The following is a 14,701-nucleotide window of genomic DNA, read 5'->3' as shown; positions in this document are numbered from 1 at the left end:
TTCATCACTGCAACAACATATTGCCCTAGCATTCATACTAGTTGGTACACACTTACTTTACGCTTACACTGTATATACTGGATATGGATGTGTTATTACCTATTTAGTCTTTTTTTGGGGGGGGTGAGGCAATTGAGATTAAGTAATTTGCTCAGAGTCACACAGGTAGTAAGTGTTATATGTCTGAGGCTGGATTTGAACTCAGATCTTCCTGACTCCAGGGCCAGTGCTCTATCCACTGCGCCACCTAGCTGGCCCCTACCTATTTAGTCTTAAAGAAGCACCTAGAAAACATAATTCAATTTCAATTTAATTCTGAGCCTTCTAAGAACAAAAAATGGTAACTTATGTAACTGATCTTTGCAAACCATTATGAAGTTCTCAAACCATCTGGTCTTTATTAATCTTATTTGCTGTTGGCACCCCAAAAGGCAAAGAAAGGTCTAACTGCAGTAGGTTACAAATGAAAGCAATCTGTTACACTTTAAACTCCAAAACCTAGGAGAAAAACCACTCTTCATCTTTCTTGACCTTTTTGCTCCCCACACCTGAAAAAACCCAGCTCATTCCTTGATATATGTATCCCACTGAGTAGATTTTTCAGATTCAAAGAAAAAGTTTTCTTTGTATATTCTGTGGATACAGAAAACTCCATCTTCATAAGATTCTAATTTGACCATCCTGCCTATGGAAATCAACAACAAAACACTATTCACACTCCCATTCTCATTCTAAAAGCACACAAGCATTTTCCATATTTACCAAGAGTCCACTGAGTTCAAATACTAGATTGGATTTTACAAGGACCATAATGAACACTGAACAGAATCTCTGCTCTTAAATGGTTTATAATCTAGTGAGACAGGCAAGTTAAAGATATACATATCCATTTAATTAAGAAGATATATACACATGTGTGCATGTGTATGCGCACACACACACACATCCAAATATTGATGTTTCAAATATCTTACTGTGAATGTGTAAACAAAATCACGTTCTGGTTCTTACCTATCAAAGTAGGTCTTTTCTAAATTTGTTCATGACATTAAGACTGAGAAAGGTAGAGGTTAATTAAAGAAGAAAAGAAATAAGTCAGCCTTGGTGCTACGTTAAGTACATACTATATTCTGCATGTGGTACCTTAATTTGAGGGCAGCTAGGTGGCACAGTGATTAGAGCGCTAGGCTTAGAAACAGGAAGACTCATCTTTATGAGTTCAAATCCGGCCTCAGATACTTAGCAGCTGTGTGACCTTGCGTAAGTCATGCAAGTCACTTAACCCTGTTTGCTGGAGAAGGAAATGGCAAACCAATCCAGTAGCTTTGCCAAGAAAACCCCAAACAGGGTCAACAACAAATCTTAGTTTGTACCTAAATAAAGTTGAATAAGGCACTGCTGACAACAAAATACAGCTATACAGGCCACAATGTACCATTCCTTCCAACTGTTAGTTCTGTTTCCTTTAAAGAAATCAGCTCTGTCTGCAGTACTTTCTATGAGATCATTTTCAACAACTCAATCCAATGTTTGTGAAGCACCTTCTAGGGGCAGAGTAATGTGAAGTAAGCCATTTCTCCACCCTTACCAAGCTTACAATCTGGCAGGAAAAGAAAGCATATACAACTACACATACAATTACTATATCATATACATGCAAAAGTAGTACAAAGTACTGTGTGAAATCTGATGAGGCAAAGACTTGTTCTAACCACAAGGAAGACTTTATGGAGAAGCTATCATTTGACCTGAGTCTTTAAGAATAAGCAGTATTTCAACACTTGGAAGGGAGGGTATTTCAGGTACAAAACAGTATGAATAGGGGAAAGTATACCACATATAAGGGTGTGAGTAGCTAGCTGCTGATGATAAAAATATAACAATCAGTTCAAATATGTATTCAATTACAGTTAACCAGAGAGTGGGAAAACAAGAGAAAGCCAAGCAAAAAAACCGTGGAGATTTATGTCTAATAGTTGCCCACTTAATTGAGCCTAATTACCCACAGAATTATCATCTAATAGGGAGATTGTTTGAAAGCCTCAGATTTCTGGGACCACATTACTACATTTAAATGTGTATTATTGTTCTGCCCTCCCACTGATACTGTAAGTAAGGTCTCTGCACTTATATCTGTTCTTCTGCCTGGGAATGAAAGGGACCTCCAAGCCGGACTGGATCAGTTCCTTGTCTCTAGGACACCTACTTTATTTTAATTTTTTATTGCGATTTTTTAATTAACTAATTTATTTTTAGTTTTCAACATTCACTTCCATAAGCTTTTGAGTTTTAAATTTTCTCCTCCCATTTCTCAACTCCACCCGCACCCCCACCCTCAGACAGCATACAATCTGATACAGGCTCTACATATACATTCATGTTAACCATATTTTCCCATTAGTCATGATGTAAAGAACAATTAGAACTAATGGGAAAAACCATGAGAATAAAGCAATAAAACAAAACAACAAAGAAAAAGGAGAGCAAATAGTAAGCTTCCATTTGCCTTCAGACTCCATATTTCTTTCTCTGGGTATGGACAGCAATTCCCATCTTTTGGAGTTGTCTTAGATTCTTTCATTGCTGTGAAGAGCCAAGTCTATCAAAGTCAGTCATCCTATAATGTGGCTGTTACCATGTACAATGTTTTCCTAATTCTGCTCATTTCACTCTGCATCAGTTCATGTAAGTCTTTCCAGGTTTTTCTGAAGTCCACCCCCTCTTATCATTTCTTATAGCACAACAGTATTCCATTACATTCATATACTACAACTTATTCAGCCATTACCCAATTGATGAGCATCCCCTCAATTTCCAATTCTTTCCACCAGAAAATGAGCTGGTACAAATATTTTTGTACATGTGGGTCCTTTCTCCATTTTCATAATCTCTTTGAGATACAGATCTATAAGTGGTATTGCTGGGTTAAAGGGTATGCACAATTTTATAGCCCTCTGGGCATAGCCCCAAACTGCTCTCCAAAATGGTGGGATCATTTCACAACTCCACCAACAATGTATCAGTGTTCCAATTTTCCCACATCTTCTCCAACATTTATCATTGTCCTGTTTTGTCATGTTAACCAATCTGATAGGTGTGATGTGGTACCTCAGAGTCGTTTGGATTTGCACTTCTCTAATCAATAGTGATTTAGAACATTTTTTCATAGGACTATAGATAGCTTTAGTTTCTTCCTCTGAGAACTGCCTGTTCATATCCTTTGACCATTTCTCAATTGGGGAATGACTTGTATTCTTATAAATTTGACTTAGTTCTCTATACATTTTAGAAATGAGGCCTTTATCAGACACTGGTTGTAAAAATTCTTTCCCAGTTTTCTGCTTCCCTCCTGATCTTGGATGCATTGGCTTTATTTGTGCAAAAACTTTTCAGTTTAATGTCATCAAAATTGTTCATTTTTTATTTCATAATGTTCTCTATCTCCCATTTGGTCGTAAATTCTACCCTTCTCCAAAGATCTTCTACTTTATTTTTAAAAGGAGAAAACAAATAGTTATGTATTGAAAAGACACTTGGCCTGTAGTCAAAAGACCTGGATTCAAGTCCAAGTTAATTAAACATTGAAGAAAAGGTAGTCTTTTATTTAAAGAAGCTAAATGGTCTATGAAGTGTGTTGAACTTAACCCAAACTCAGGTACAAATTCTACCCATACACGGTAGCTATGAAGTCTTAGTATTTTTTGGTCTATAATAAGCTTTGAAGGATTTTGAGCAGGGTTTTTGCATCATTAGTTCTATGCTTGAGGAAGATTCATACTAATCTGCTGATCAGGAGATCAACAGTGACCAATGAAAGAGTAACTTTAGAAGTGGCAAGGACAGAAGCAAGACTACAAGGAGCTAAAGTGTGAATGGGTAATAAGGGTGAGGCATTGAATTTACAAATTTCTGAAGGAACAGAAGAAAGGACAGTATTTTGAGGATTAAAAAGGTTGAAGGAAGTTTTTTCTTTTGTTTTAGGATGGAGAAACTTGGCCATGTTTGTAGATAGAGGAAAAGGAGCTGGTAGAGGAGGATAAATTGAAATGAATAAGCATAATATGAAGTGGTTTATCAAATGATTTCAAAGGTCCTTTGCAACCCTAAATCTATGACATCCCACCCATATGGAAAAGGAAAAACTGAAGAAATGACACCACAGAAGTAGCAGAGTTAATTATGGAATTTCTCTGAAACTGGAAGCAAAGAGAAAATGATGAGTATAGTCAATAAAAAGCTCTGACACGGGATCATAGATTTAGAGCTGGAAGAGACCTTAGAGGCCATCTGGTCCACCCTCTTCATTTTACAGATGAGGAAACTGAGACCTACAATGGTTTAGTGACTTGCCCAAGGTCACACAGATTACAGTGACAGAGGCAGACTAGGACTCTTGTCTTCTTAATTCCAAAGCCAGAACCTTTTCTACCGTACCAGTAGAAGGAGCTTACAAATCAGTTGTTTATCAGACTGAAGATACCTTGGATCAATCTCAGTTAAAAAACGTTTATTAAGCATCTACAATGTGCCAGGCACTGTAATAGCTGTGGATACAAAGAAAGGCAAGAGATTAGTTCCTGCTCTCAAGGAACTCACAGTCTAAAGTGAAATTTTAGTAAATAGGAAGTGAAGTGTTCCAGGAATTTAGAGGATAAGACTAGAATTGGGGGCCTGAAGAAAGAGGGCAAGATTTGAAATAGTAATTGTGGGGAATGAGTTAAAGAATCAAAAAGAGATAAATATAAAAGTCTGTTGAGTAGCAGTGAAGGGCTAACTAGGGGACACTGCATAGTGCACTGGTCCTGGAGTCAAGAAGATCTAAGTTCAAATATCACCTCAAAAGTTTACTAGCTATGTGACCCTGGGCAAGTCAACCCGTTTGCCTCAGCTTCCTCATCTCTAAAATGGGGATAAGAATAGCACCTACCTCTCAGGGTTGTTGTGAGGATCAAATGAGATGACTGTAAAACACCTAGCAAAGAGCGGCACACAGTAAGCTCTATGTGAATATTAGTAGTTACTAATTATTATTATCATTGTCATCATAAGAAATGGCTTTTGAAGAATTAAGAACACCGTCCAAAGGAATAAGAGTTAAAGTTAGCATCCTTTCCTTGATTCCACCAACTAGAAGTAATCCCTGTCCCTCCTTGAATCTCTCAGGTCACTGTGTTCTCCTATCCCCTTAAAAATTTTGAGATACATTCTAGTCAGCTGTTTACCCATCTTCATTCTCCCCTCCCAATAACAACAGCCTACACAAGGTTTTATAGCTACTATCTTACTTGAGCCTTAAGCCCATGAGATAGCTAATGTAGGTACTGGCATCTAGGGCTGAGAGTAGCGACTCACCTTAAGTCACATCGTTTAGGTAGTCAGGACTCCATCTCAGAGCTATTTCCATTTTATCAAAGTTAGCTCCCAGGGGGGATCTTTTTCTTATATATAACCTTAGCACCATAATCCCCACACACAGCAGACCCCAGAATAAATGTTTGCTGAGCTGTGATGAATAGGTTAGGCAACAACTCTGGATAAAATATGTCCAGAGGGAAAAGGGCTCTCTAAGGTGTCAGGCCTTTCTGTATAATCTCAAGAATGACCCTCTTGGGCCTCAGATCTGTGTGACCCTGGGCAAGTTATGTAACTTCAGTGCTATAAACAACTCTTTTAAGACTGTAGCAAAAAAGATGCAAACCTGCATTGGAGGGAGGGAGTTTCATCACCTAGGAGTTCAGTTCTCTTCACCAATAAAATTACATACCCAGTCTCATCCTATTTAGCACCTAACTTAAGCACTAAGAACATAAAGCATGCTAGAATACAGAGGCAGCTAGACGGCTCACTGTTGGGCAAACGCCTCAGTTTACACAACTAAAAAAAAAGAGATAATAATAACACCTGGCACCTGCCTGGCACACTGCAAGAACTATGTAGATGCTAGTTAATATTATTACTATTATTCGATGGCACTGAAGCTGCTTTCAAATAACTTAAAATCCAACAACAATGAGGAAAATGAGATCAGTCCAAAGGAAACGGGCGGCTAAAGTTCAAAGAGAAATCTGAGTCGGGAGATCTATTTGGACGTGGGGGGCGGGCTGTTCATTCCAGGCACGGGGGGTAGGTAGGTAAATGAAGGAGAGCAGGGCAAGGACGGGAACCAGTGCACAGACTAGTGTCAAGTCAAAGGGTAACAGTGAGAACAGGCTGGAAAATGAGATCAGAAAGGCCTGACCCGGTGTCCTGCCGAGAGCCCACCCAGGTGTCCTTGGGACGGGAGGCACCCTGGTTATCAGCGATGCTATTAAGCTTCGTGGGCCTGGAGGGACCCCGGGAATTTTCAACACGAAGATGGGCGGCCAAGGCCCCTCCCTCCCAACTCGCAATTCCACGGAGCTTGATCCCGGCCCCATCCCTGGGCTTCCCGGACAGGGCCCTCACCTTCTTGATGGCCTTGGCTCTGGATATCCCCGGCAGGCCCACGTCGTGGCGCGTTTTCCTTCCCAGGATCTGGAACTTCTGCCGGTTGATCTTGACCTCGAAGGGGTTGGGGTTGGCGGGGGGCTTGGCCTTCCGGCCTCCGGCCCGACTCCCCAGGGCCTTGCCCCTGGCTTTGCCCATAGTGCACGCACAGGCTTCCCACAGAGCCAGCGGACTCGGCGATATCCCGGCAACAAAGGAGGGAAGCTGAGACAGACCCGGCACCGAGGCAACAACGTGCGCAGCCACGCCACCTGACGACTGACGACTAACTCTCGCGACAACTGAACCTTCCTCCTTCCCAGATCTCGCGAAGGTCTATTAGGAACCTACAAATCCCAGCATGCAATCCTCCCTTGAGTCCAGTTGGGGTCAACTGCGGTCCCTCTACGGGACCACAATTCCCAGAAGGCTCAGCAATTTACTTCCGGGACACTCCCCGTGAATCTCCCTATTCCAGCTACCGTGTAGCCCTCGGGTAGTTGTAGTCTCCAGCGCGCGCATGCTGGCGAGTCTACAGGCCGCAGGGTGGGCGGACCCAGCGCTTGGGGTCCCCCTAGCGGAGGGAAGCCTTTGGACGCTCGCGGAGGAGGAGCGGTGGAGGAGGAACAGAGCCGGGGAGGGCCTACGAGGCCGCGGGGGCGGAGTAGGCGGTGCCTCAGCCTCCTGGGCTCCTCCCCCGGGGGGGAGAGAAGGAGGCGGCCACGATGGGTCAGGCATTTGGAACTTGACGGGGCCCGGGAACGGGCCCGCTTGGACTATGGGGCTGAGGAGAGCCGGGGAGGCGGCAGCGGCGACGGCGTTTGCAGCCGCGAAGGCGAGGAAGCCGTGACCCGCACCCGCCGAGCTCCTCCCTTCCTTCGGCCCCGGCCCCTCGGCCGGCCGGCCGGCGGCGGCGGCGGTTCCCCCTCTCCTGCCCGCGGGCGGCAGCGGCAGGCACCGGCTTCCCCCTACACCCTCTAGCGCCGGGGGCGGGCCGGGGGCGGTGGCGGAGACGCGTCTCCCCGGGGTCGCGGTGGGAGTGCCTCGCTCCGGGACTGGCGCCGGCACCGGGAGAGAGATGCGCCTCGGAGGCTGCGGCTCCTCCCCAGCGGCGGCGGCGGCGGCGGCAGAGGCTGATCATGGAGATTGAGAACATCGTGGCCAACACGGTGCTTCTCAAAGCCCGGGAAGGTGAGGGCGGCTGCGGGCGGGGCGCCCAGGTGCGCCCGGTGGGCTGCGAGACATGCGCTCTCCTTCCCTGCTCTCCCCTGACTTTCTCACCCCTCTCCTCCTGTTCCCTTCTCTCTCCCCCTCCTCTTCCCGTGTCCCCCTCTTCTCCCCTAGTTCCTTGCCCTCTCCCCTCCTTTTCCCCCTCATTTCTCTCCGCTCTCCCTCTTTTCTCTTTTTTTTCTCTCCCCTTCTTTTCTCCCTGTTCTCTCTCCTTTGCCTTCTGTTTTCCCTGCTTCCCATCTTCTCTCCTCCGGCACCTCTTCTCTTCCTACTTCTCCTTCTCTCCTCGATCCCCACCTTTTCTCCAATTCTTTTCCACCTTCTCCCCCTTTCCATTCTCTCTTCCCGCTTTTACTCTCCCCTCTCTATTGCCTTATTCTGCTCTTCTCTCTCTACCTCCTCTCCCTCTCTTATCTCTCCACACCCTCCCCTTCTATCTCCACCTTCTTCCTCGGCTCTCCGTCTGCTCCTCTCCCCTCCCCTTCCCCCACTTATAGCTCCCCTCTCCCACTGTTCTCTCTCCTCCTCCTCCTTCTCTCTCTCCTCCCCCCCACCCTCTCCGCTCTCCCCCGACCCTCTCCGCTCCCCCAGCTCTCCCTCCTCGCTATCCCCTCCTTCTCCGGGCGCCTCACCACCCATTCTTTCAGGCCTTTATAGAAACTACAAATGCTGGACTAAATTCTCCCGGAACTTCTGACTAGCCGCGGAGTGTTTGTTTTAACCATTGTGTAAGGAAGGACTTACTATCTCTTGCCTTCTTATCCTGTTCCTTACTCTGCTTAAAATCTAATGGCAAATACAAGCAGAGTGTTTCTTAGAACTCTGATCACTGGAATTGCATTCCTAGTTCTGCTCTTCCTCTGTTTTATCTAGTCTCACCAGCGTAGCTCAAGTGAGCCTGTTTGGATTGTACATAATAACCTGTTGGGAAGGAAGGGAAGTCGGATCTACTTAAGCTCTCGAGTCTAATCAGTCATTTGTTTAATATGTGGTGGCCTTTAAAGGTCTGAGAAAATGACATTGGAAACTACCCTGGGCGATTGCACTAGATCTGTGTTAAATTCACAAGCATTTATTCAGTGCCTGCAGTGAGTCAGGCACATAGGCTTTGGGATTACAAAGATAAAAGTGAAAACAGGAGCTTTCGGTCTAGATGAGGAAGACATACATATACGTGTACTTATAGGTATATGCAAAAAAGAAGGTGATTTTGGGGAGAAGGCACTAATCACTTCGGGGATCAGGAAAGGCATAGTGTGGAAGATGGCACTTGAATTTATTAGGCTTGAAGAAAATTAGGGATTCTGAGAAAGGGAGGCAAAGGGGGAGTGCATTCCAGGCATGGGGGACAGCCTGGTATTTTAAAATTAGTTTTTAAATTTTAATAGCTTTTTTTTGGGCAGTGATTCTGCTAAAACCATGTTGTTGTTGTTGTTGTTGTTGTTATGATGTGGCAACAGACAAACAAGTTAGTTTAATTCATATTCGTGTTCAAATAATTCACTGTGGATCAATACTAAACCAGCACTTGGTCAAACTATCTGGTTTGGGAGCCTACTGTAGTAGTCCTAGCACTAAATAAAGTAGGTTGTCTCCCTCTCCTTATAATCAGGCATAGAGTTCTAGTCTCTGCCACATTTATTTCCCAGAGCTCTTTACTTGCCCCAAGTTAGCAATTTCTATTCATTTCCTTGGAATAATATTGCTGCTTTACTTTTGTTTTCCTTAACAAATGTAAATAAACTGTGGATTCATTACCAATTGTGCATGCTTTCAGAGAACCTGAAAGGATAGTTGAATTGTATAATCTATTTGGGCTTTTGGTTCATTAGCCAAAACTGTCGAGGTCAGGAATGTGCTGTTTCTGTTGATGTCATACTAGACAGCATCAATAATTCATCCCATCAAATAGAAAATTGCATTAAGTTGTGTTGAAGATGTTCATTTGGAGCACACATATCTTAAATCTCATTTTTCATCCTTTTTTCTTCTTTATGAAAGTTTAATGCTTTTTTTTCCTTTTATCTCCTGAGAGGCTTTTGGGAAGAGCATCAGTTATCAACTGCATCAATACATTTTTCATTCAGAGACCTTGATAAAAGGACTGAATGTTGGACTGAAAATGTACAGGGACTCCTGGAATAACATTAATCCATAGGCATTGTGCAAGTTTTAAATTGAAAAGTCACTGATTACTAAAAACAATATAATCAGTCTGTAAGCATTATTTAAGCACCTACAAAGTGCCAGGCACTATGCTAGGTACTAGGGATACAAAGGCAAAGGTGAAACCATCCTTGACCTCAAGCTTAGGGTCTAGCCTGGGTGACATGTATATGAAATAGAAACAGAATAGATACAAATTGATCAGGTGACTTGTTGGGGAAACCATTAGCTATGGGGGTACGCGTAGGGGATGGGGAAGTAGGAAAGGCTTCATGTAGAAGGCTGGGCTTGAACTAAGACTTGAAGGAAACCAGATTCCAAAATTGGAGTCAGGTTGTAAAGAGTTTTAAATGATGAACAGAGTTAAGTTTTTTTTAGAGGTTGATTGAATAGGTGAATGATGTGGTCAGATCTGTACTTTCGGAAAATCACTTTGGTTTTAACTGTTCCTTGGTGCTTGTTGGGAAGAGTAGTGGAGAGGGATCCTGACTTCATTGGTTTAGGGGAATTTCCTTGAGGAAAGTTCTTTTACCTTTGCAGGTAGTTACTGGCTCTACAATTTAAGTCTTTACAAGTTGCCTCGGGGTACAGAGAGTTAGATCCATCAGTAAGCATTTATTAAGTGCCTGCTATGCACCTGGCTCTGGACTAAGTGCTGGTCATACAAAGAAAGGCCAAAAAGGTCTCTGCATTGGAGGAGTTTACAATAATGGAGGGTCAACATACAAACGACTATATATAAACAAGTTACCTATAGGATCAGGAGTAAACTGTCGCTGGAGGGAAGGCACTAGAATTAAGAGGGATTGGAAAAGGCTGTCATTTTAGCTGGGACTTGAAGGAAGCCAAGAGGCAGAGATGAGGAGAGAACATTTCCAGCAAAGAGAGATAGCCAGAGAAAATGCCCAGAGCTAGGAGACTGAGTGTTTTGTTCATGAGCAGAAAGGAAGCCACTGAGTTGACTAGTGTGTGGTGGTAGAGACTGTATAACATGTAAGAAAATAAAGATAAGCGGGGCCAGGTTATGAAGGGCTTTGAACACCTAACAGAGGATTTTGTATTTGATCCTGGAGATGATAGGAAGCCACAGGAGTTTATTGAGTGTGGGGGTGACATAGGCCTGCACTTTAGGAAAACCACTTTGGCAGCTGAATGGAGCAGGATGAACAGGAATGGAGAGAGGCTTGTGGCAGGAAGACCAACCAAGCAGGCTCCTGGAACAGTCTAGGCGTGAGGTGATGAGGACCTGTACCAGAGAGGTGTAGAATTAGTGACTTGTCCAGGGTTAATCTAGTAAGGATGTGACTGGATTTGAATCCAGGTCTTCTTGACCTGCTGGCTCTCTCAAAAAGTGGAGTCTTCAAAACATTTGTGAGGAAAATAGATGAAAAAAGTTATTCTTGATTTTTAAATAGGAAAACTGATTTGAGACTGAAAGCTCTAATAACAGCTATAAAAATGGGTAGAGAACCTGATCTCAGTTGTTTATGTTTAAAATGCATAGTTTTTTATAAAAGCATTTATCAAACCATAATCTACATCTCACTTGCCAGAGAACTTAAATGTTTCACCTGATATGAGGGCTAGGGAATCCCCTGGAACACCTTTAGATGGTAAGTTTTTTTCAGAATTGGTACTTTTTGTTTCTTATTTTTTGGCCTCTGTACCCCTAGAACATAGCTTAGTGCCTTCGGTCAGTCAGGCAACATTTATTAAACACATACTGTGTGCCAGGCACCGTGCTGGGTATTGAAGATACTTCTGCCTATCAGTGAGCTTACTACAGCTTGTATGCGTGTAAATACAAGATAATGTGGAGGGTCTAAGTTTCCTAGGCAGATGAGGGGGATCAGGAAGGGTCTTATGGAGGAACTGGAACTTCAGCTAAGCTGTGAAGGAAGCTAGAGATGGAAGTGAAGGAATGGATATGGAAGAAAGGCAATGTCTTGTATGAGGAATGGGGGGAAAAAAGGCAGTTTGGCTGGATTGTAGAAAGTGGGCTAATAATGTTTAGAAAGCCTGGAAAGATCAGCTGGAGCCTGGTTGTAAAAGGCTCTTCGTGTCTTCTTGCTAAATAGTGCCATTTATATTTGATCCTGGTGCCAGAGCTGCTGGAGCTTATTGAGCAGAGGAGTAACATAGCTAGTCCTAGTTTTAGGAAAATCACTTTGATAGCTCTTTGGAGGATGGACTGGAGAAGGGAGACTGGAGGCAAGGACAGCAATTAGGAGGCTGCTGCAGTAGTCAAGGTGAGAGGTGATGAGCACTCTGAATCAGTGATGGCTGGGTAAGTGGAAAGAAGTAGACAGATGCAGGAGCTGATATGGGGTTAAAGTTGACTGGCAACTGACTGGATATGTGGGGTGAGGGACAATGAAAAGTTAAGGGTGACTGAGGTTGCAGACTTGGGTGACTGGAAAAAAGGATGGTGCCTAGTACATATTAAGCATTTAATGGTTATTGACTGACAGGTACACTTAACAGAAATAAGAAAGTTTGGAAGTGAAAAATATTGAGCTCAATTTCTTTTGGACATATGGAGTTTGAAATGTGTATAAGGCATCCAGTTTGAGATTTCCACAAGAAATTTGATGATGCCTGTAGTTGATTAAGAGCTAGCTTTGTAAGTAAGGTCTGGGAGTCGTTTGCATGGAGATGGTAAATGAACCCACACGAGTGCAAGGTCACCAAGAGAAAGAGTGGAGAGGAAGAAGAGAAAAGATCCCCAGTCAGAGAGTTGAGGTATGCCTACTTTTAGAGCATGAGATATTGGTGATGATTAGCAAAGAATTTTGAGGAGTGTTTGCATAGTTGGGAAGTTGGGAAACAGTGTCATGGAAACCTGGAGAAGACAGAATATCTAGGAGTAGAGGGTGGTCAACAGCATTAAATGATGCAGAAAGGTTGAGGAAATAAGAAAAGGCCCACAGAATTTGGCAATTTGGAGGTAAGTGGTAACTTTAGGGAGAGCATGTTTAGGGTGCTTAATACATGTTAATTGAATTAGCAAAAAAATTCAGTATTAAATACAGTTGTGTATTAAATATTTCTTACTCATAACTACAGATTGAAATAGTGAAGTCAGCAAGAATTTAAGTGTCTAAGCACAGGGGGCACAAAGAAAGGCTCTCAATCTAACGAGGGGAACAATTTATTAACAACTGTGTACAAATAAGGTATATACCAGAGTAAATTGGAGATAATCTCAGAAGGAAGGCACCGGTATTAAGGGGAAGGCTTCTTGAAGAAAACTGGATTCTAGCTGAGCCTGGAAGGAAGCCAGAAAGCAGAGAGGAGAAGTTAGTGAACTCCAGGAATAGGGGAGAGCCTGTGAACCCCACCCGCCTTCCCTGGATTGGGAGGAATGGCAAGGAGGCCAGTATCACTGCATGGAGGAGTAGGTAGACAGGAGGTAGACAGGAATGAGGTATGAGAAAACTGGAAAGGCAGGAAGGGGCCAGGTTGTGAAGGGCTTTAAAAGCCAAACAGAGGACCTTGTGTTTGATCCTTGAGTCCATAGAGACTCAATGAATCTTATGTTGATGGGTAATGACATGATCAGAGACTTAGGAAGTTAGAGAATTAGATAATGAGAAAGACCACTTTGATAACTAGATGGTGGTTTTGGACCAGAGTGGAGGAGAGACTTGACACCTAAGTTGCAAGCTTGGGTGACTGGGAAGTTGGGGGTATCCTTGACAGTAACAGGGAAATAAAGGAAGAACAGATGGGGTTTGTAGGAAAAGTTAATGATTTCAGATCTGGATATGTTGAGGTTAAGATAGCCACAGGATCATCCAGTTGATGACTTAATTTTTTCTAGTTTGCTCTAAAATTTCCCTCATTTACCCTTTATCCCAGCTTCCCAAGACCAGCGTTTATGGGTTCTATTAAAGAATTTCAAGTCAAATAGTATTCAACACTGGATCTGTATAGATCAAAGTTTTTAATTTGAGGTTATTGAACTTTTAAAAATATTTTGATAATTGTTTTTTCGATGTAATTGGTTTCTCTTATAATTCAGCCTATTTTATTTTATGCAGAAAAGCATTGTTCTGGGAAAGAGGTCTGTAGACTTCACCAGATTGCCATAGGAGCTCTTGACACGCAAAAAAAAGGTTAAGAATCCCTGCTATATGTTGGGTTTTATAGAGTTAATTTCATTATTATTGCTCCTCTCTTTTATCTCTTCCTACTTGGTGTTCGTGAAGCCTGTATAGATTCTCTTGGATCACTCAAGCACCTTGGATATTCTGTATAAATGGAGGTGTTAGACTAGTGTTGGGGAAGGGGCACTGGCCTTAGGAGGCTCAGCTATTTCACAGGGTTGTGAGGAAAACACTTTTGCAAACCATAAAGAGCTGTATGAATATAAGATATTATTATACTTCCTACTGATAGAAGAGAGGACTTAAAGGATAAGATACTAGTTTTAATACTGATATGTCTGACTAAAATTAATAATACCCAGCAAGAAATTATATTTTGTCTGAGATTTTGTGTTGTCTGAGAATCACAATATTTTTAATATGGTACTTTATGGTCACAAAGGTCTTGTGCCTCTCCTTTCATTTGATCCTCACAATCCCCCTAAGAGTCAGGTTAAAATACAAGGATTGTTTAACCCCATTTTACTACTGATAAGGAGACAAAGGCTCAGGTTTAGTGACTTGCCCAAGGTCATACAGCTGGGGAGACAGGAACTCCTTCTCCCATGCCTCAGTGATTCCAGTTTTAAATAAAATTTAGTTCAGTTGAATAAGCAAATGACTAGGAATGTGAAGGAGAGTGCTAATTATTGCTTTTCCACAAAGTTGTTTATAGCCTTTATAAAACGAAT

At 42.8% G+C, this 14,701-nt stretch overlaps 2 protein-coding genes across 4 annotated transcripts in view; one reads left to right on the top strand and one right to left on the bottom strand.

The window, feature by feature from the left end:
• Positions 1-6,715, bottom strand: part of NOP14 (NOP14 nucleolar protein) — a 60,813-nt gene extending 54,098 nt beyond the window's left edge. Inside the window, exon 1 of the mRNA XM_020992166.1 lies at positions 6,445-6,715. Within this exon, the coding sequence (XP_020847825.1) occupies positions 6,445-6,624 (180 nt within the window). The 5' untranslated portion in view covers positions 6,625-6,715. The remainder of the gene's footprint in view (positions 1-6,444) is intronic.
• A 783-nt stretch (positions 6,716-7,498) lies between these two features.
• The window catches only part of GRK4 (G protein-coupled receptor kinase 4), a 132,387-nt gene continuing 125,184 nt past the window's right edge, over positions 7,499-14,701 (top strand). The window contains exon 1 of one of the 3 annotated variants that reach the window (XM_020992169.2): positions 7,499-7,656. In XM_020992169.2, the coding sequence (XP_020847828.1) occupies positions 7,605-7,656 (52 nt within the window). In that variant the 5' untranslated portion in view covers positions 7,499-7,604. The remainder of the gene's footprint in view (positions 7,657-14,701) is intronic. The other 2 variants (XM_020992167.2, XM_078148771.1) reach the window with 2 other exon arrangements.

Source organism: Phascolarctos cinereus, unplaced genomic scaffold (assembly GCF_003287225.1).
Source record: "Phascolarctos cinereus isolate Bilbo 61053 unplaced genomic scaffold, phaCin_HiC Scaffold_9;HRSCAF=440, whole genome shotgun sequence".
In the NCBI taxonomy this organism is placed as follows: domain Eukaryota; kingdom Metazoa; phylum Chordata; class Mammalia; order Diprotodontia; family Phascolarctidae; genus Phascolarctos; species Phascolarctos cinereus.
The sequence above is the reverse complement of the archived record's forward strand: the minus strand, read 5'-3'. Positions and strand labels throughout refer to the sequence as shown.